This window comes from Chanodichthys erythropterus, chromosome 15 (genome assembly GCF_024489055.1).
Source record: "Chanodichthys erythropterus isolate Z2021 chromosome 15, ASM2448905v1, whole genome shotgun sequence".
NCBI classification, from domain to species: Eukaryota; Metazoa; Chordata; class Actinopteri; order Cypriniformes; family Xenocyprididae; genus Chanodichthys; species Chanodichthys erythropterus.
Genome location: NC_090235.1, coordinates 14,435,718 through 14,458,465, shown reverse-complemented (window position 1 = coordinate 14,458,465; position 22,748 = coordinate 14,435,718). Strand labels below are relative to the sequence as shown.

Genomic DNA, 22,748 nt, shown 5'->3' with positions numbered 1-22,748 from the left:
GAAACTAGGTCAACATACAAATGGCAGCGAACAGGAACAAAACAAACCCAAAACACAATGAAACTAAACATAACTTACGCATCAACCCCCCAGGAAGACGCATCTTCACGCCGTAACAATAGTCCAATGGAGGAGGCAGACTTTGGTCTCTGGAGGAGGACGTAGAGCAGGAAACAGAAGAAGGTGACAATGAGAGATACCAGGGTGGTGATGAAGGTGGGAGGAACCAGGGAGGAGAGCAGGAGTAGCCAGGCGGGGACCCAGAGTACAGCCAGGACAATGGCCCACCGTGGAGTCGAGGAAGGGAACAGCCATGGTGGAGACTTGACAGATGGAGCCAGTGGAGGTGGAGACCCAGGTGGAGCTGAAGAGCCGACGAGCCCACACAACATTGATGGCTCTGGAGGCAGAGCAGGAGGGAAGACAGCCGAAGTGCTGAAGGCCGGGAAGTCTGTGGCGCAGGCAGAGTTATGTCTGTCCAAGGTGGAGCAGGTGGGACGAGGGAGCCCAGTGGAGCCATAAGGACAAAGGTTCCAGTTAGAGCCAATGGAGGAAGGAGCCAAGGTGGAGCCGACAGGTCATAGAGCCAAGATGGAGCGATAGACTCGATGGCTGGTGGAGGAGCCAGGGGATCCTTTTGACTAGGTGGAGCTGGTGACCGGAAGACCCAAGGAGCATCCATGCAGCATAGTTGAGTAAACCAGGGAGGAGCTGAGGGGAACTTTCAGAGGCGGGGCTGATGGACTGGCTGGCTTTGGAAAAGGAGTTGGGAGAGGGAGGCTTTTTGGGATCTCTGGACACACAGGAGACTTGGAGCTGGGCGAGATTAGCAGGGACTGGAGAACCAGGGACATCAGGCTTGTTCGAAATGCATTGGCGCTGGGCAGACCGATCAGCGTATGACATCAAAGTACCGTGAGAGCGTTTGGAGAGCATACGACTCCTTATGCTTTTGAATTGCTCTCGCGATACTTTGATGTTGCCGATGCATCTCAAACGAGCCATTTCTCTTAAAATTCTTCATAATAATTCCCAGAGGCCAAATGTAGCATTGTGAGTGTGGGCTGGGCTCCATTCCACGCCCTCAAACTCTACAAACAGCCCCACGGGGACGGACGATGCTGCCGGCTCGCACACCTGGTCATGCTCACTGTGAGGCTCAGTCCTATATCTGACTCGGGCTCTGCCTTAAGCTCAGTACAGGGTCAGGGAGGTGGCTGGCTGGGCTCTGGGTCTGAAATGGGACTGGTGATGTCCTTCACAGCTAGGCAGATGTTGAATGCAGACCCGCAGTTCACCAGCACCCACTCCACAAACTCAATGAATGTCTCCTGAGGAACACCACTGGGCAAGCGTGCCTTTGTGTTAGATAAGCTGGTTAGATAAAATACAGGGAGTGATCCGGGAAATTAGTGAGGCACACCATTTGTAAAAAGCCTTTAGTGTGGTCCTCGAGGGTTTGCTGATCTTGCTCTAAACAAAGCAGTTGGATGGCTGGCAAGTCCATTTTTTCTTCTCTTCTGTCAAGATTCTGGTGTGTTCTAGTCAAAGCACATGAGGAAGCACTGATTTAAAGTCTTTAAAGGTGCCCTAGAATTAAAAATTGAATTTACCTTGGCATAGTTGAATAACAAGAGTTCAGTACATAGAAATGACATACAGCGAGTCTCAAACACCATTGTTTCCTCCTTCTTATGTAAATCTCATTTGTTTAAAAGACCTCTGAAAAACAGGCGAATCTCAACATAACACAGACTGTTACGTAACAGTCGGGATCATTAATATGTATGACCCCAATATTTGCATATGCCAGCTCATGTTCAAGGCATTAGACAAGGGCAGCCAGTATTAACATCTGGATCTGTGCACAGCTTAATCATCAGACTAGGTAAGCAAGCAAGAACAACAGTGAAAAATGGCAGATGGAGCAATAATAACTGACATGATCCATGATATCATGATATTTGTTAATTGTCTTTCTAAATGTTTTGTTAGCATGTTGCTAATGTACTGTTAAATGTGGTTAAAGTTACCATCGTTTCTTACTGTATTCACGGAGACAAGACTGTCGTTTTTTTCATTTTTTAAACACTTGCAGTCTGTATAGTTCATAAACACAACTTCATTCTTTATAAATCTCTCCAACAGTGTGTAGTGTTAGCTTTAGCCACGGAGCACTATGAAACTAATATAGAATCAAAAGTAAACATCCAAATAAATACCATACTTACGCAATTAGACATGCTGCATGACGAACACTTTGTAAAGATCCATTTTGAGGGTTATATTAGCTGTGTGAACTTTGTTTATGCTGTTTAAGGCAAGCTCAAGCTCCGGGGCCAGGGAGCACGAGAATTTAAAGGGGCCGCAGCCTGAATCAGCGCATATTTAATGATGCCCCAAAATAGGCAGTTAAAAAAATGAATAAAAAAAAATCTATGGGGTATTTTGAGCTGAAACTTCACAGACACATTCAGGGGACACCTTAGACTTATATTACATCTTTTGAAAACATGTTCTACGGCACCTTTAATAAGAAAACCGAATCTCAGGAGAATAGAGATTAGCATGAACACACTCTACATAAAGACAAAGAACAGATAGAGCTAAATACACAGGGGTAAATGAGGAAACTAAATGAACAACAGGTGAACTGAATTAGTGACTAACTGGCACACACTAGCCCTGCATCCCAACATGCATACTATCTGCCCTAAATAGTATTGAAAATTACTAATGTCACATACTATTTAGAATGGATAGTATGTACAAATTGAGACGCAGGCTAGGAAACTAGGTCAACATACAAATGGCAGGGAACATGAAAAAAACAAAATGAAACAAAATTTTGTACAAAATAACTTATTAAAGGTTATTAATACATTTTTAATAAATATTATTTGATTATTATACTTAATTAAATTATTAATTAATAAATAATAATAAATAGTACAAATGTTTTATGAAATTAATTGATTAAACGTGCTTTGGATTTTTCATTAAACCCTTTAAACAGAATTAAAACAAATATCCCAGGGCCCTAAAAATGTATTTCTAGCAAAGTGTTTTTAAATTGTACAAGTTTTATGATTTAAATTAGCTAAACGTGCTTTTTAATTACTAAACTTTAATTTAGCCATTAATACGGAATACCAGAAAAATTAAAAGAAATTTTGGAAAAAAATAAAACACAATTTATGAAAAAATGATGCTGGTTTGACAAGGGCTTCTGCGAGCGTTGATTCATTGAGATCTTTAGAAGACTGTGATCATCTGTTGTGATTTTTTAACTGATCTCTGTGTTTTTCTACGGTGATTTGGTGTTTGTGTTGTATTTTTAGTGTCATTGTGTAATTGATGCAGGCTGGAATGAGATCAGACGCAGATGATTAACGCTCGTGTTTATAGATCACACAGCGGAGCACGACTGATATTCCCAAAACTATTCTTGCCCAAATCTCATAATCCTGTAAGAGCCCCGTCAGAACCCAACCCGGAGAGGAAGAAGAGACACGTCATATACTCGTAACGGATTATTAAAGGCTGTCAGGCTGCTGTCCTGATTCAGCACCAAACATCTGATCAAAGTCAACGGGTGGAAGGAAGGGTGACGTTAAACACGATCGCAATAATAACTCGATTTTTCTATGTGTTCTGCTTGTTTGACTCACTGCCATGATGCTGGAGTGGTTCTCGGGGTGTTGCTATGCAGTTGCTAGGGTGTTTTGGGTGGTTGCCATGTTTCTTACTGGATCAAGTCTAAAGAGTTACTTATGTTTCAAATATTTTAACTAGTGCAAATGTTGATGACTAATCAAAGTTTGACACTTTTTAAAAATGTAATTTATTTGAATACATTTCATTCAATCAGCAATAAATTATGTGTGATTAATGGGTATGCACTGATTGTGAACCGCTCTGAGATGTACGTGCAGTGCTCGCAATTATTCAATTAAATCATTGTATTTTGAATCCATGTCGTGATTCCTGTTTTCTGGTCCGAATTTAAGACCTCTTGAAAATGATTGTTTCCTATGAACACGTCTCCTGAACACTCCCGCTTCGAGAATTCAAATCGACTGAGAAATGACACATTCAGAACTGTTTATAGACCTTAAGAGAGCAACGCTGTGAAGACTGATGTCAGGTGAAGTGGTGTGACATTACATCTAAACACTGAACAGCATCTGAGTGAGAAAAAAACTATTGTATATTTTTAAGCAATAGAAGTCTTTTAAACTCTCCTGGACAGAGAAATGAATGTAAAACACAGCACAGCTTTAAGATGTTATTCTGAGGGGAGTTATTAGTATCCGATCTCAGATTAAATATTTAAAACCCATTAAATGGGTAATAAGAGGCAAACAGATGAAGGTGTTCTTCTAAACGACTCGATGTGTGTTCAGATTCACGGACTCTACAGTGGATGTATGAGGTCAGAGCTTAGTTTCAACAGTGACATACAAATGTGCTGTTAAATAAGATCTTTCTTTCTTGGACTCATCAGAAACATTATCATTACAACATAAAGATCGTCATAAAGCTGATCTGAAGGCCATGAGGATGATCATATTTTCTAATGGATTCAAAACATTTCATAAAAATGTCTATTACAAAACAATTGTCTTAAAGTACTGTCAGTTAACTAACTAGGAAAGTTTGGTGAGATCTATTAGTTACATCTGTATTGTTTTGCCTTAGGAGGAGCACAGGGTGGGTGGAGACTATATGAGTGGGCGGAGACTGCGTGAATGGTCGGGATTATATGTGTGGGTGGAGACTTTATGAGTGGGTGGGATTAAATGTGTGGGTGGAGACTATAGTAGTGGGCAGAGACTCTGAATGATCAGGATTATGTGAATGGTGAATGGTTGGACTATATGTGTGGGTGGAGACTTTACCGGTGGTTGGAGACCATGTGAATGTGTGGGTTTATATATGTGGGTGGAAACTGTGAGTGGGCGGAGACTGTTTGAATTATCAGGATTATGTGTTGTGGAGACTATACCAGTGGGTGGAGACTGTGTGAATGGGCGGGGTTATGTGTGTGGGTGGAGACTGTGTGAATGGGCGGGATTATATGTGTGGGTGGAGACTATGTGAATGGGCGGGATTATATGTGTGGGTGGAGACTGTGTGGTCGTGATTATATGTGTGGGTGGAGACTATGTGAATGGTTGTGATTACATGTGTGTGTGGAGACTATACCAGTCGGTGTAGACTGTGTGAAAGGGCGGGATTATATTTGTGGGTGGAGACTATACCAGTGGGTGGAGACTGTGTGCTCATGATTATATGTGTGGGTGGAGACTATACCAGTGGGTGGAGACTGTGTGAATGGGCGGGGTTATATGTGTGGGTGGAGACTATACCAGTGGGTGGAGACTGTGTGAATGGGCGGGATTATATGTGTGGGTGGAGACTATACCAGTGGGTGGGCGGGATTATATGTGTGGGTGGAGACTATACCAGTGGGTGGAGACTGTGTGCTCATGATTATATGTGTGGGTGGAGACTATACCAGTGGGTGGGCGGGATTATATGTGTGGGTGGAGACTATACCAGTGGGTGGAGACTGTGTGAATGGGCGGGATTATATGTGTGGGTGGAGACTATACCAGTGGGTGGAGACTGTGTGGTCGTGATTGTATGTGTGGGTGGAGACTGTGAATGGGCGGGATTGTATTTGTGGGTGGGGACTATACCAGTGGGTGGAGACTATGTGAATGGGCGGGATTATATGTGTGGGTGGAGACTGAATGGGCGGGATTGTATTTGTGGGTGGGGACTATACCAGTGGGTGGAGACTATGTGAATGGGCGGGATTATATGTGTGGGTGGAGACTGAATGGGCGGGATTGTATTTGTGGGTGGGGACTATACCAGTGGGTGGAGACTATGTGAATGGGCGGGATTATATGTGTGGGTGGAGACTGAATGGGCGGGATTGTATTTGTGGGTGGGGACTATACCAGTGGGTGGAGACTATGTGAATGGGCGGGATTATATGTGTGGGTGGAGACTGAATGGGCGGGATTGTATTTGTGGGTGGGGACTATACCAGTGGGTGGAGACTATGTGAATGGGCGGGATTATATGTGTGGGTGGAGACTGAATGGGCGGGATTGTATTTGTGGATGGAGACTATACCAGTGGGCGGAGGCTGTGTGAATGGGTGGAGACTAACTGATTGGCTGAATGCAGCTCAATGGGTGAAGATCAATGTCCATTTCTCTATATCTACACCCTTCTGATTGGTCACGTCTTTACAGCTCTCCTGATCCGAGCTCTTTTAGAGAGTCGCGGCGCATCTGAAAAACCTCCTTTGAGACGAGCGCGAATGTCAGTGCATAGAAAACTCCAGGTATTATTGACGTCTAAGTGGAGATTTCGAAAGTAGATGGAGAGCGAAGTAATCAATCCTCGTCTGTGAACCCTCTGGCTTTATTTCTGCTGTGATTATGCTGAGAGCCGCGTGAATATGTGGGACTGAAGAGAGAGAGATGGAGGCTGGGAGTGTATTTATAGCAGCAGGAATGTAAGTTCTGTAAAGGTTTGGTGTCCTGAGGGATGAATCACCACAAAACAAGACAAAACACTGACAACAGCCCAGAGAGACACAGCCCAGTGTGTGTGTGTGTGCCTGTGTGTGTGTATTAATTGTCTTAGTCCTGTGTCAAATGTCCTTTAGTTTTTATCATATTCAGTTAATCTGTACATTATTTTTTGATAATGTTCTCAAAACGTTAGCACAAACATCATTCATACATCGTTCATGGAGTGTTTTTTCAGAAACTTTTTAGTTGGACGTTCATCTAACATTTTTTAAATGTTACTACTTGTTTCAGAACGTTCAGAGAACATTCAAAAGTAACGTTCCCGTAATGTTTGCAACATTATAAAATGGAATGTTTCCTTAACGTTCGCATAACCAAGAAAAAGGCGCTTTTAAAACATTTAAAAAATTGAACATTCAGAAATAACGTTTTCATAACTCATACTTGCTTTATTTACTTCCTGATTTAATAAAGTAAATAGTAAATAACCCTCTGTCTCTCTCTCTTGTGTGTTTTAGAGCACGCTCGTGCTCGCAGGAAGAGCTTTGCCACGTCGCGGCAGAGAAGCATGGAAACTCCGCCCACTGCCCCTACACAGCCATTCCGACAGCCTGTGAGTACAGACACGCCCCCTCTCTCTCTGGAAGTGTTCCGATTGGACAGCTAGTGCACTGCATACTACATCCTTCTTAAACTAGTATGTGAAACAGTATGCAGTATGCCATCACATGACCTCATTGTGCTGCATGTTTAATTGAGTGTGTGTCGTCCATTCATCATCTCGTTCATTTGCATTTTTAATCCAGGTTAGTGTAAGGATTTTCTCTGTTCTTACTAATACTGGAGGACATTCCCAGCGAACAGGAACGTTCTGGCAAGAGGTTCTCTCAAAAATATGTACAAACGTTCTTCCAGTAATGTTAATAAAACATTTGTTCAAAGTTATCTGGCCTTTAAAAATGTTCTCAAAAACATTATTTATACATCATTCATGAAACGTTTTTTCCTGAAACATTTTAGTTATAAAACGGAATGTTTGCATAACCAAGAAAAAAAAGTTTTTTAAGCATTTAAAAAAACTGGACGTTTTAAACATTCAGAGAACATTCAGAAATAACATTTTTATAACTTAATAAGAACGTTAGACATTCTTAGACCTTATTTCTGTTATCTGGAGTAACAGTGATGGGCGTCTGGTTTCAGGACGCGTCTCAGATGCCGTTGTGTTTATTCTCGTTAGGTTGTGAACAGGTAAGTGGAGTGTGTGTGTGTGTGTGTGTGTGTGTGTGTGTGTGTGTGTGTGTGTGTGTGTGTGTGTGTGTGTGTGTGTGTGTGTGTGTGTGTGTGTGTGTGTGTGTGTGTGATTGTGGGTTTACAGACTAGCTGTTGTTTTGGGTCATATTCGTCTCCAGAAGTGAACTGAATCTGACAATACATTCCCGTGGAGACTTCTGGGACCATTATGTGTGTAACTGTGTGTGTGTGAGAGAGATAGTGTGTATGTGTGTGTTTCTATCTAACCATATTTTGAGGACATCCTCATTTGTGAAAACCATATAAAAATAAAATAAATTATTTATTTAATATAAAATACAGGTTTATTTTTTTGTTAGGGTAAATGTTGGTGTGTGTGCGATTGTGAGTGTGTGTGTGTCTGTGTGTGTGTGTGTGATTGTGAGTGTGTGTGTGTGTGATTGTGAGTGTAATTGTGTATGTGTGTGTGTGTGATTGTGTGTGTAATTGTGTATGTGTGTGTGTTATTGTGTGGTGCGTGTGATTGTGTGTATGTGTGTGATTGTGAGTGTAATTGTGTATGTGTGTGTGTGTGTATGTGATTGTGTGTGTAATTGTGTATGTGTGTGTGTTATTGTGTGGTGCGTGTGATTGTGTGTATGTGTGTGATTGTGAGTGTAATTGTGTATGTGTGTGTGTGTGTATGTGATTGTGAGTGTAATTGTGTGTGTGTGTGTGTGTGTGTGATTGTGTGTGTGCGTGATTGTGTGTATGTATGTGATTGTGAGTGTGATTGTGTGTATGTGTGTGGGATTTTGAGTGTAATTGTGTGTGTGTGTGTGTGTGTGATTGTGAGTGTAATTGTGTGTGTGTAATTGTGTGTGTGTGTGTGTGATTGTGTGTGTGTGTGTGGGATTTTGAGTGTAATTGTGTGTGTGTGATTGTGTGTGATTGTGTGTGTGTGTGTGGGATTTTGAGTGTAATTGTGTGTGTGTAATTGCGTGTGTGTGTGTGTGTGTGTGTGTGTGATTGTGTGTGTGTGTGTGGGATTTTGAGTGTAATTGTGTGTGTGTGATTGTGTGTGTAATTGTGTGTGTGGGTGTGTGTGTGTGTGATTGTGTGATTGTGTGTGTATGACTGTGTGTGTTGACCACGTGTTGTGGTGAATGTTTCTCCAGAGGATTCAGGATTTATTTTCAGGTTGGTGTTTTAGTCGTGTTTTGTGTGGGTTGTTTTTTTTAGTTTGGTCCTTCTAACAAGAAATGTTGGAAAACATGTGCGAATTTCATAACTAAACTAATAATATATCATTTTAAAAAGATAAAAATGATAAAAGGATGTGTTTGATTTCCAGATTATTCAGTAGAAATAAATAGTGATATAAAAAAAATAATCCATCCATTCATCCTCTGTTGGGTCGTGGGAATAATATTAATAATATGTAATAATACAAAGATTTTAGTATCACTTTTGAACATGGACAGATTAAATACATAAACGTAGTATAAACGCTGTTTGCTCATTGCTGTGATTATGAATGATGTCTTTAGATGTCTGTTGACTGACCCGATACATCACATCTGAGTCATAATCGTTAGAAAGACACGTCGAATTATCTTCAGTTTGAAGAGGTTTTATGAATCTTTGTTTTTGTAAAATCTGTTTAAAACTGAATTCAAATGAAGAGGCCATTTTGCTTGTAAATGATAACACAACAGCTCAGACAACAAACAGATGTTCTAGGGACGTTTGGCTAACGTTCCCATTAAGTTATGAATACGTTATTTCTGAAAGTTCTCAACATTTAGAATCGTGAAAAACAACCAGTTTTTTAAATGTTTTAAAAACATTGTAGAAGTAAAACAATAAAAAAATTATGTTTTTGTTAGATCAAAATCTCAATAATAGGTAGAATATTTGTAATTCCAGTCATCAGTTAAGAAACAGGCGCCTCAACCCCTGTGATGTGTGGCAGCAGCAGCGCGAGATCTCGGGAGAATGACCAAGCAGACACAGATCAAGTGTGGTACAAAGCATTCTCAGATTTATTCAGGAAGAAGGGTCATATTTATAGACATAGGTTAAACAACAATCTCCAGGAAGGCTTGAGCATCCAATCATATGACATACCATGTAAACCTTACCATGTATGGCATTTCACAAAATATAATAACAAATAAGAAATGTATGTGCGTAAATGTGTGTGTGTCTACAACTTCTGGTTACGTGTGAGAGTGTCAGTGTGTCCAAGGACTACTACTTGTTGTTTTGTCTAGGTAGGCACATGAGCTGCACAATGGAAAAATCCCAAGACACAGAGAAAGTCAGAAAGTGAAGCCCAAGAAATAAAAAAATATTTAACAGTTTTGAAAACATTATTAAAAACCAGATGACTTTGAACAAACTTTCTATTAACGTTAGTGGAGATTTACAACTTTGAGAGAACCTTGCGAGAGCGTTCCCTGTTAGACTATCATTTCAAACATGAGACCAGAATAATAATGTTTCAGACTCTCCTCATCTGGTTTAATTTGCGCTGGTGTCAGCGTGATGTCAATGAGGCTTCATGAGAGTGCAGGTCAGTGTCAGGACGTCTCTCGAGTGCTCTTGGAGTTTGTGGGTTGTGGGGGAAAGTGCCGGAGATCAGGAGTGTCGTCACGGCAACACCTCGGACCAATGACACGAGCACATGCACCTGACCTTTGTGAGGATTCTGTTATTGGATCCTTTTCCTATTACTCTAAACTACATTTACATTTACATTTAGTCATTTAGCAGACGCTTTTATCCAAAGCGACTTACAAATGAGAGTAGTAGAATCAATCAAATCAACATGAGAACAACATTATGTAAGTGATGAGTGAAGTCACAGTTATGACAGTAAAGTGCTCATAGCGATTTTTTATTTTTTTTATTTTTTTAAATAAATACACAAATAGATAGGGGAAGAATATTAGTCAAGGTAAGTGCTACTACTACTGGGTCAAGTGCTGACGAAAAAGATACGTCTTTAGCATTTAAACTGTGTTTGAGTCTTCATGGAATCCTCAAGGGAAAAGTGCTGCATGAATATTTATTAGGGTGGGAATCACCAGAGGCGCCACGATATTATCGCGATTCTAAATCCACGATACGATATTGTTGCGATTCTAAATCCACGATACGATATTATCGCAATTCTAAAGCCACGATACAATATCATTGCAAATTTAAAGCCACAATACGATATTGTTGTGATTCTAAAGCCACAATACAAAATTATCGCGATTTTAAAGCCACGATAAGAAATCATTGCGATTCTAAATCCACAATACGATATTGTCGTGATTCTAAAGCCACAATACTAAATCACCGCGATTCTAAATCCACGATACGATATCATTGCGATTTTAAAGCCACGATACGAAATCATCGCGATTCTAAATCCACAATACGATATTGTCGTGATTCTAAAGCCACAACACTAAATCACCGCGATTCTAAATCCACGATACGATATTGTCATGATTCTCAATCCACGATAAAAAATCATCGCGATTCTAAATCCACAATACGATATTATCGTGATTCTAAAGTTAAGATACTATATTATGGCGATTCTAAATCCACAATGCGATATTATCGTGATTCTAAAGTTAAGATACTATATTATGCCGATTCTAAAGCCACAATACGATATTATCGCGATTCTAAATCCACAATATGATATTATCACGATTCTAAAGCCACAATACGATATTATGACGATTCTAAAGCCACAATATGATATTATCGGTATTTTAAATCCACCATACGATATTATGGTGATTCTAAATCCACGATACTATATTATGGCGATTCTAAATCCACAATACGATATTATGGCGATTCTAAAGTTAAGATACTATATTATGGCGATTCTAAAGCCATGATACAATATTATCGTGATTCTAAAGCCACAATACGATATTATGGCAATTCTAAAGCCACAATATGATATTGTCACGATTCTAAATCCACTATACGATATTATGACGATTCTAAAGTTAAGATACAATATTCTGACGATTCTAAAGCCACAATATGATATTATCGCTATTCTAAATCCACAATAGGATATTGTCGCTATTCTAAATCCACAATACGATATTGTCGTGATTCTAAAGCCAGGATACGATATTGTTGCGATTCTAAAGCCACAATACTAAATCACCGCGATTCTAAATCCACGATACGATATTGTCGTGATTCTCAAGCCACGATAGAAAATCATCGCGATTCTAAATCCACAATATGATATTATCGTGATTCTAAATCCACAATACGATATTATGGCGATTCTAAAGCCACAATACGATATTATGACGATTCTAAAGTTAAGATACTATATTATGGCGATTCTAAATCCACGATACGATATTATCACTCTTCTAAATCCACAATACGATATTATGGCGATTCTAAATCCATGATACGATATTATGGCGATTCTAAAGCCACAATATGATATTATTGCGATTCTAAATCCACAATACGATATTATAGCAATTCTAAATCCACAATATGATATTATCACGATTCTAAAGCCACAATACGATATTATGACGATTCTAAAGTTAAGATACTATATTATGGTGATTCTAAAGCCATGATACAATGTTATCGCGATTCTAAAGCCACAATATGATATTATGGCAATTCTAAAGTTAAGATACAATATTCTGACGATTCTAAAGCCACAATACGATATTATGATGATTCTAAAGCCACAATATGATATTATCGCTATTCTAAATCCACAATACGATATTATGACGGTTCTAAAGTTAAGATACTATATTATTGCGATTCTAAAGCCGTGACACAATATTATCGCGATTCTAAAGCCACAATATGATATTATGGCAATTCTAAAGCCACAATATGATATTGTCACGATTCTAAATCCACTATACGATATTATGGCGATTCTAAAGTTCAGATACAATATTCTGACGATTCTAAAGCCACAATACGATATTATGGCGATTCTAAAGACACAATATGATATTGTCACGATTCTAAATCCACGATACGATATTATCGTGATTCTAAATCCACAATACGATATTATCGCGATTCTAAATCCATGATACGATATTATCGCTATTCTAAATCCACGATACGATATTATGGCGATTCTAAAGCCACAATATGATATAGTCACGATTCTAAATCCACAATACGATATTATCGTGACTCTAAATCCACAATACGATATTATTGTGATTCTAAATCCATGATACAATATTATGACGATTCTAAAGCCACAGTATGAGATTATCACGACTTGAAATCCACGATACGATATTATCTCTATTCTAAATCCACAATACGATATTATGATGATTCTAAAGCCACAATACGATATTATGGCGATTCTAAAGACACAATATGATATTTTCACGATTCTAAATCCATGATACGATATTATCGCGATTCTAAATCCACAATACGATATTATCGCGATTCTAAATCCATGATACGATATTATCGCTATTCTAAATCCACAATACGATATTATGATGATTCTAAAGCCACAATACGATATTATGGCGATTCTAAAGACACAATATGATATTGTCACGATTCTAAATCCATGATACGATGTTATCGCGATTCTAAATCCACAATACGATATTATCGCGATTCTAAATCCATGATACGATATTATCGCTATTCTAAATCCACAATATGATATTATGGCGATTCTAAAGCCACAATATGATATTGTCACGATTCTAAATCCACGATACGATATTGTCGCGATTCTAAATCCACAATACGATATTATGGCGATTCTAAATCCATGATTCGATATTATGGTGATTCTAAAGCCACAATACGATATTATGACGATTCTAAAGCCACAATATGATATTATGGCGATTCTAAAGCCACAATATGATATTATGACAATTCTAAAGCCACAATATGATATTATCGCGATTCTAAATCCACAATACGATATTATCGCGATTCTAAAGTTTAGATACTATATTATGGCGATTCTAAAGCCATGATACAATATTATCGCGATTCTAATGCCACAATACAATATAATGGCAATTCTAAAGCCACAATATGATATTGTCACAATTCTAAATCCACGATATTATGGCCATTCTAAAGTTAAGATACAATATTCTGATGATTCTAAAGCCACAATACGATATTATGATGATTCTAAAGCCACAATATGATATTATCGCTAATTTAAATCCACAATATGATATTGTGGCGATTCTAAAGCCATGATACGATATTATGGCGATTCTAAAGCCACAATATGATATTGTCACGATTGTAAATCCACGATATGATATTGTGGCGATTCTAAAGTTAAGATACTATATTATTGCGATTCTAAATCCATGATACGATATTATCGCGATTCTAAAGCTATGATACAATATCAATGTCATTCTAAATCCAAAATACGATATTATGGCGATTCTAAATCCACAATATGATATTATGACGATTCTAAAGTTAAGATACTATATTATGGCGATTCTAAATCCATGATACGATATTATCACGATTCTAAAGCTATGATACAATATCAATGTCATTCTAAATCCAAAATACGATATTATGGCGATTCTGAAACCACAATACGATATTATGGCAATTCTAAAGTTAAGATACTATATTATGGCTATTTATATATGGCTATAAAGATACTATATTAAGTCGCAATACGATATTATCCCGATTCTAAATCCATGATACGATATTATGGCAATTCTAAAGCCACAATATGATATTATCGCTATTCTGAATCCACAATACGATATTATGGCGATTCTAAAGTTAAGATACACTGTAAAATGTAATTAGTTGAGTTTACTTAGAAAGCTTAATTAAACTGTTGGGTTTACTTAAAAAACTTAAGGAAACCGATTGCCTTAAATTTAGCAAGTAAGTTAACTCATTATTTTGAATTGATAAAACTATTTACCACACAGTACAGAGTACTTAGAAATCTTAAGTATTCACTGTAAAATGTAATTAGTTGAGTTTACTTAGAAAGCTTAATTAAACTGTTGGGTTTAGCTACCACAAGGTACAGAGTACTTAGAAATCTTGAGGATTGGTAATTCAATTTTACAAATTGAGTACTTAGTTCAGTCATGCTAAAAATCTGGTTCACATTATATAGAAACTGCCTTAAATTTCTCAAGCATTTTTTACTCAGTTGCAACAATGGACCATACATTTATTTGTATTTATTAAACTGGAGATACTGTTGAAAATAATAAAGTTTGATGTCACCATCATGGTGGAAAGTGTTTGCTTTAGTTGGGCTCTTGACCTTGACTTTTAACATTAGTGTTTCTCTGGCTGTCGTAACTCAGTGTTTGTAAGACACAGCTGTTATGGTGAAAAGAGCCAAGAGAAATGCTGGGATTGATCTGTTGGCTCTGTGCTTATAATGTCATCCTCAAAAATCCACAGATTTCATTCCAAAGTTTGTACTTGATCAAAAGTGTGCTTTGTCACTGTAAACAATTCAATATTTTATTGCTGAAACTAGATCAAGAGACGGAGCACGGTTGAGATCATATATTTTTAATATTATATTTGGCAAAAAAACATTTTGGGCTACTTTTAGACACACAGAGACATCAATAATCAGCGTATAGATCTCAACAACGGTGACATGCAATGCATGCTGGGAGCCATCATAGTATAAAACTCATCCATGGCTCCCAGCATGCATTGCAGCATGAAGCATGTCACCGTTGTTGAGATTTACACACTGATTCTTGTGTCTATATAGTCAAAATGTTTTTTGACTAACATATTAATAATATGATTTCAACAGTGCTCCGTCTCTTGCTATAGGTTCATTGATTATTAAAAAATACTTATTTGTTTTTAATGAACCACACTTTTGATCAAGTACAAACCTCAGGATTAAATCTGTGGGTATTCAATGATATCATCAGGAAAGATCCAACAGATCAATCCCAGTATTTCTCTTGGCTTTTTTCACCATAACAGCTGTGTCTTACAAACACTGAGTTACGACAGCCACAGAAACACTAATGTTAAAAGTCAAGGTCAAGAGCCCAACTAAAGCAAACACTTTCCACCATGATGGTGACATCAAACTTTATTATTTTCAACAGTATCTCCAGTTTAATAAATACAAATAAATGTATGGTCCATTGTTGCAACTGAGTAAAAAATGCTTGAGAAATTGAAGGCAGTTTCTACATAATGTGAACAAGATTTTTAACATGACTGAACTAAGTACTCAATTTGTAAAACTGAATTACCAATCCTCAAGATTTCTAAGTACTCTGTACTGTGTGGTAGCTAAACCCAACAGTTTAATTAAGCTTTCTAAGTAAAATCAACTAATTACATTTTACAGTGAATACTCAAGATTTCTAAGTACTCTGTACTGTGTGGTAGCTAGTTTTATCAATTCAAAATAATGAGTTAACTTACTTGCTAAATTTAAGGCAATCGGTTTCCTTAAGTTTTTTAAGTAAACCCAACAGTTTAATTAAGCTTTCTAAGTAAACTCAACTAATTACATTTTACAGTGTACTATATTATGGCGATTCTAAAGCCACAATATGATATTGTCACGATTCTAAATCCACGATACGATATTATCGCGATTCTAAATCCACGATACGATATTATTGTGATTCTAAATCCACAATATGATATTATCGCTATTCTAAATCCACAATACGATATTATGGCGATTCTAAAGATACGATACAATATCATTGTACTTCTAAATCCAAAATACGATATTATGACGATTCTAAAGTAAAGATACTATATTATGGCGATTCTAAAGCCACAATACGATATTATGGCAATTCTAAAGCTACGATACGATATTATGGCGATTCTAAAGCCACAATACGATATTATGACGATTCTAAAGTTAAGATACTATATTATGGCGATTCTAAAGCCACAATACGATATTATGACGATTCTAAAGTTAAGATACTATATTATGGCGATTCTAAAGCCACAATACGATATTATGGCAATTCTAAAGCTACGATACGATATTATGGCGATTCTAAAGCCACAATACGATATTATGGTGATTATAAAGCCACAATATGATATTATCGCGATTTTAAAGCTACGATACGCTATTATGGCGATTCTAAAGTTAAGATACTATCTTATGGCGATTCTAAAGCCATGATACGATATTACGGCAATTCTAAAGCTACGATACGATATTATGGCAATTCTAAAGCTACGATACGATATTATGGTGATTCTAAAGCCACAATACCATATTGTGGCAATTCTAAAGATACGATACGATATTATGGCGATTATAAAGCCACAATATGATATTATCGCGATTCTAAAGCTACGATACGCTATTATGGCGATTCTAAAGAGTTAAGATACTATATTATGCCGATTCTAAAGCCACGATACGATATTATGGCAATTCTAAAGCTACGATACGATATTATGGCAATTCTAAAGCTACGATACGCTATTATGGCGATTCTAAAGTTAAGATACTATATTATGCCGATTCTAAAGCTACAATACGATATTATGGCGATTCTAAAGCCACAATACGATATTATCGCGATTCTAAATCCACAATATGATATTATCGCGATTCTAAAGCTAGGATACGATATTATGGCGATTCTAAAGCCACAATATGATATTATCACGATTTTAAATGCACAATATGATATTATCGTGATCCTAAAGCCACGATACGATATTATGGCGATTCTAAAGCCACGATATGATGTAATCACAATTTTAAAGTCATGATACGATATCATTGTGATTTTTAAACATTCCGTGATATGCTGAGTATTGCAATAAAATATATTACCTTTTTCAAATAGAAATGTCTCCAAAGGAAAACTAAAAATTTATGTTTTTATCTAACAAGATAAAGTTTTCAGTGTGTTCATTTCATATCTTCATATCCATCTCTTTTCTACTTCCTTCAATATTTTCATTCCTTGTATTTTATAGTATAATAGAAATTACAATTGTCAAATAAAAATGTTTGCACTTTGGCTTTCTGGCAAGGTTATGAACAAACGTTTGTCTAGTAATGTTAACAGAACGTTCATTCAAAGTTATCTGGTCTTTAATAAAATCATCATTCATAGATTTTTTGCCGTAATGTTTTAGTTTATCTAACATTTTTTAAATGTTAATACCTGTTTCAGGAACATTCGCATAATGTTTGCAGAATCATGAACTGGAATGTTCCCTTATTATTATAACCAAGAAGAAATGTTCAGAAATGGCATTTTCATAACGTTTCAGACCATATTTTTGTTAGCTGGGAAAGTCGGCTGGAAGTTCCATTTCATGCTGACTTTAATATGAGTTTGAGTGTGTGCTAAAAGTGATCTGAACCGATGGTTTGAGTCACACACACATACGCAGCGGCGCTGCAGATGTCACGGAGAGCGTCGCGTGGGCAGCAGCTGCAGTGACTCACGGCGCAGGAACCACATCTCTGGCTCACGCCGCCCTCTGCTGGAGATCCTCTACGATCACACACTAAAATAAGAGCATGGAAATGAGTGCATGTTTGTTTGTGTTCGCAGAGTTTTCTAAGTCGCCGCCTGAAAGGATCAATTAAACGAGCAAAGAGTCAACCCAAACTCGACCGCACAGGAAGCTTCCGCCACATGATCCTCCCACGATTCCGCAGTGCTGACCAGGAGAGGTATATATACTCACACACACACACACACTGCAGCAGATGCAGTGACTCACGCTCCCATTGTGCTTCAGTGAGTCACAGACGTACAGCACATATAGAACAATCCGTCTGTCTGTCTGTCTGTGTGTCTGCAGGACGCGCCTCATGCAGAGTTTCAAGGAGTCTCACTCGCACGAGTCCCTGCTGTCTCCGAGCAGCGCGGCCGAGGCCCTGGACCTCACGCTGGACGAGGACGCCATCATCAAACCCGTCCACTCCAGCATCCTCGGGCAGGAGTACTGCTTCGAGGTCTGTGTTAGTCTCCGTTCACTGCTGCTTTCTGAGCAGAACAATGAATTTGCACCTGGGATCCTCAAATCCTGGCCAAACACGTCAGTGAACGACCGCATCCAGACTTCTAGATCAGCGCTTTTCAGCTTCTTTTTGATCCACTGACCCCAAATATGATCATCCTGCTGTGTGCCAGATTTATATTTTTAATTTAAAATTTTATATTAGAAATTTGGGTATAATATTATTTATAAAATATTTAGTTTTTATTATGACACGTCATTGCATTATTTTTAACTCATTTTGTACGGTACTGTTAGATGTATTATTTATTTAAATACAATTTTATTTATCTATTATTTTAATATATTTATTTATTTTATCAAATATATTCATTTATTATTTATTTAAATCAATTTATTATTCATTTAATTAATTCATTATTTATTTAAATCAATTTTCATTCATATCACATTTTTATTTATTTACATTTTATTTATTTTAATATATATATATATATATTTAATTTTAATACAATTTAATTACATCATGTTTTTTATTTTAATTAAATGTTTATTTATTACATCAAATTTATATATTTTAATACATTTATTCATTTTTAAATTACATGTATTTATATTAATCATGTTTTATTTATTTAATACATTTTTGTTTGTTTATTTAATCAAATTTGGTTTATTTTAATACATTTTTAAAATCAAATTTATTAATGTATTATGTAAATATTTATTTATTTTTGTATTACGTTACAGCGTATTTTTTACTGTTAGATGTATTATGTATTTAAATACAATTTTACTTATCTATTATTATGTTTTTTTCAAATATATTAATTTAATATTTATTTAAATAATTTTTTTATTTAATTAAATATATATTATTTTTATTTTAATACAATTGTTTAAAATTGTTTACAATTTATTTTTAATAATTTAGTTTCTTTAAATCATGTTTTATTTATTTTAATTAAATATTTGTGTTTATTTACTTATTTATTACATCAAATTGTATTTATTTATTTAAATACATTTATTCATTTTTAATCAAATTTATTTATATTAATCATGTTTTATTTATTTTAATCAATTTTTTGTTTATTTTAATCCAATTTATTAATTTATTGTTTAAATCAATTTCTATTCATTTTTTAATCAAATTTATTTAAATCATGTTATAATAATTTATTTAAATAAAAATGTATTTGTATTCATGTATTTATGTTAATTAAAATATATAAAACCATAATACTTATTATTATTCATATAATTATGTAAATATGATAACATTATGTTATAGTTTTACTTTATAGCTATTATTATTTTATAGTCAAATTGAAACTGAAACAGTGTGACTATGAAAACTCAAGTGGAAAAGTTTATTTTAAACAAATATTTCAGAAAAGACTGTGTTTAATAGAATCATAGAAATATTGTACAAGATGCAAAGCAAATGCTCTGAATATGATTAAGTTCTGAATCTGTGCCCTTCAGGTGACGACGGCGTCCGGCACCAAGTGTTTCGCGTGCCGCTCCGCTGCCGAGAGGGACAAATGGATCGAGAATCTGCAGCGAGCCATCAAACCCAACAAGGTACGGCAGCTTCAGAGCATGTTTTCATTCTGGAGATCACCTGATGACGGACACACGCCCATGAGTGCACCCATTGTGTGTCTGTGCAGGATAACAGCCGTCGTGTTGATAATGTGCTCAAGCTGTGGATCATCGAGGCCCGCGACCTCCCGGCGAAGAAGCGCTACTACTGCGAGCTGTGTCTGGACGACATGCTGTACGCGCGAACCACCAGCAAACCGCGGACGGACACGGTGTTCTGGGGCGAACACTTCGAGTTCAACAACCTCCCGGCCATCCGCAGCCTGAGACTGCACCTGTACAAGGAGACGGACAAGAAGAGACGGAAGGTCTGTGCTGTGCTGCTACACAAGCTCGCTCACTACAGGAGAGAGAGGGTGAATTACAAGTGCACTTGATCAGAGATTCAGATCCATCACGCCTTTAACGACTCACTTTTCCTTTCCAGGACAGCTGAAGCGTTAAAGAGCCCTGATTTAATTCCTCAATTAAGCATGCCTAATGAATTCAATTCATAATAATTCATTACATTTTTTACAATAATTGGGCCCTGTGAATTTGAACTTAATTCTGTGTTTTATGATTTAATACCAATTTATTACCAAAAACTATAGTGATAAACTTAAAGTTTTCAAATTGAATCAAATAAATTTGTGTATAATATTGTTTATAAAATATTTAGTTTCTATTATGACACATCATTGCATTATTTTTTTTTACTCATTTTGTACTGTACTGTTAAATGTATTATTTATTTAGATGCAATTTTATTTATCTTTTTGAATATATTTATTTTGTCAAATATATTCATTTATTATTTATTAAATCAAATTAATTATTAATTTATATTTTATTTATTTTAGTATATGTTATATTGTTAATTTAAATACAATTTAAATAAATCATGTTTTATTTATTTTAATTAAATGTTTTATTTATTTACTTATCACATCAAATTTTTAGATTTAAATACATTTATTCATTTTTAAATTAAATGTATTTATATTAATCATGTTTTATTTATTTTAATCAATTTTTGTTTGTTTATTTTAATCGAATTTGGTTGATTTTAATACATTTTTAAAATCACATTTATTAATGTATTATGTAAATCAATTTCATTTATTCATTTATTGTAATCACATTTATTTAAATCATGTTTTATTTATTTATTTAGTTTTGTGTTATGTTACATTTTATCTATTTTAATATGTTCATTTAATATTTATTTAAATCATTTTTTAATTTAATTTATTATATATTATTTTTATCTTAATACAATTGTTTTAAACATTTTACAGTTTATTTTTAATAATTTAATGCAATATTTATTTAAATCATGTTTTATTTATTTTAATTAAATGTTTTTACTTACTTATTTACAAATTTTATTTATTTATTTAAATATATTTAAATCAAATTTATTTATATTAATCATATTTTATTTATTTTAATCAAATTTAAATCAAATATATTAATTTATTGTTTAAATCCATTTCTATTCATTTATTTTAATCACATTTATTTACATTATGTAATAATTTAGTAATAATTTTTAACAATAATTGGGCCCTTTTGAATTTGAACTTAAGTTTTCCGGACTCTGCGTTTTATGATTTAATACAAATTTATTACCAAAAACTAAGGTGATCAGATAAATGCACAAAACGTAATGTTTTCAAACACTGTAACAATTCCTTTTATTTGTTATAATTTCATATCGTAACCAGCGCGTGTGTTTGTGTGTGCAGGAGAAGAGCACGTATCTGGGTCTGGTCAGCATCCCTATCCCCAGCATCACGGGCCGTCAGTTCGTGGAGCAGTGGTATCCCGTCATCCAGCCCAGCGTTCTGGCCAAAGGTGGCGGCGGCAGCAGCGGGAAGATCATCAACGCCTCGCTGCGCCTCAAGTCTCGCTACCAGACCATGAACATCCTGCCCATGGAGCTGTACAAGGAGTTCGCCGAGTACGTGACCAACAACTACAGGACGCTGTGTGGAGTCCTGGAGCCGCTGCTGAGCGCCAAGAGCAAAGAGGAGGTGGCGTGTGCGCTGGTGCACATCCTGCAGAGCACCGGCAAGGCCAAGGTCAGAGGTCACACTCACTGCTTCCTGTTCACTGACCTCCAGGTCTGGATACGAATGGAAAGAAGTATGGAGAAATACTTTTGTGCCACTGTTCTGTTTATAATATAACAGAATATAAAATATTAAATTGATTTATATAATTGTATATATATATATATATATATATATATATATATATATATATATATATATATATATATACATACATTCAGTTTTAAAATATGAAATTGAGCATTTATTAAAAGTAAATGTATAAAAAAGC

At 35.9% G+C, this 22,748-nt stretch overlaps 1 protein-coding gene across 1 annotated transcript in view; it reads left to right on the top strand.

Annotated features, from left to right (window-relative positions):
* Positions 1-22,748, top strand: part of syngap1a (synaptic Ras GTPase activating protein 1a) — a 110,930-nt gene that overhangs the window by 65,575 nt on the left and 22,607 nt on the right. Inside the window, exons 4-9 of the mRNA XM_067412305.1 lie at positions 7,076-7,170; positions 18,401-18,522; positions 18,654-18,807; positions 20,301-20,399; positions 20,489-20,728; positions 22,151-22,486. Of these exons, the coding sequence (XP_067268406.1) occupies positions 7,076-7,170; positions 18,401-18,522; positions 18,654-18,807; positions 20,301-20,399; positions 20,489-20,728; positions 22,151-22,486 (1,046 nt within the window). The remainder of the gene's footprint in view (positions 1-7,075; positions 7,171-18,400; positions 18,523-18,653; positions 18,808-20,300; positions 20,400-20,488; positions 20,729-22,150; positions 22,487-22,748) is intronic.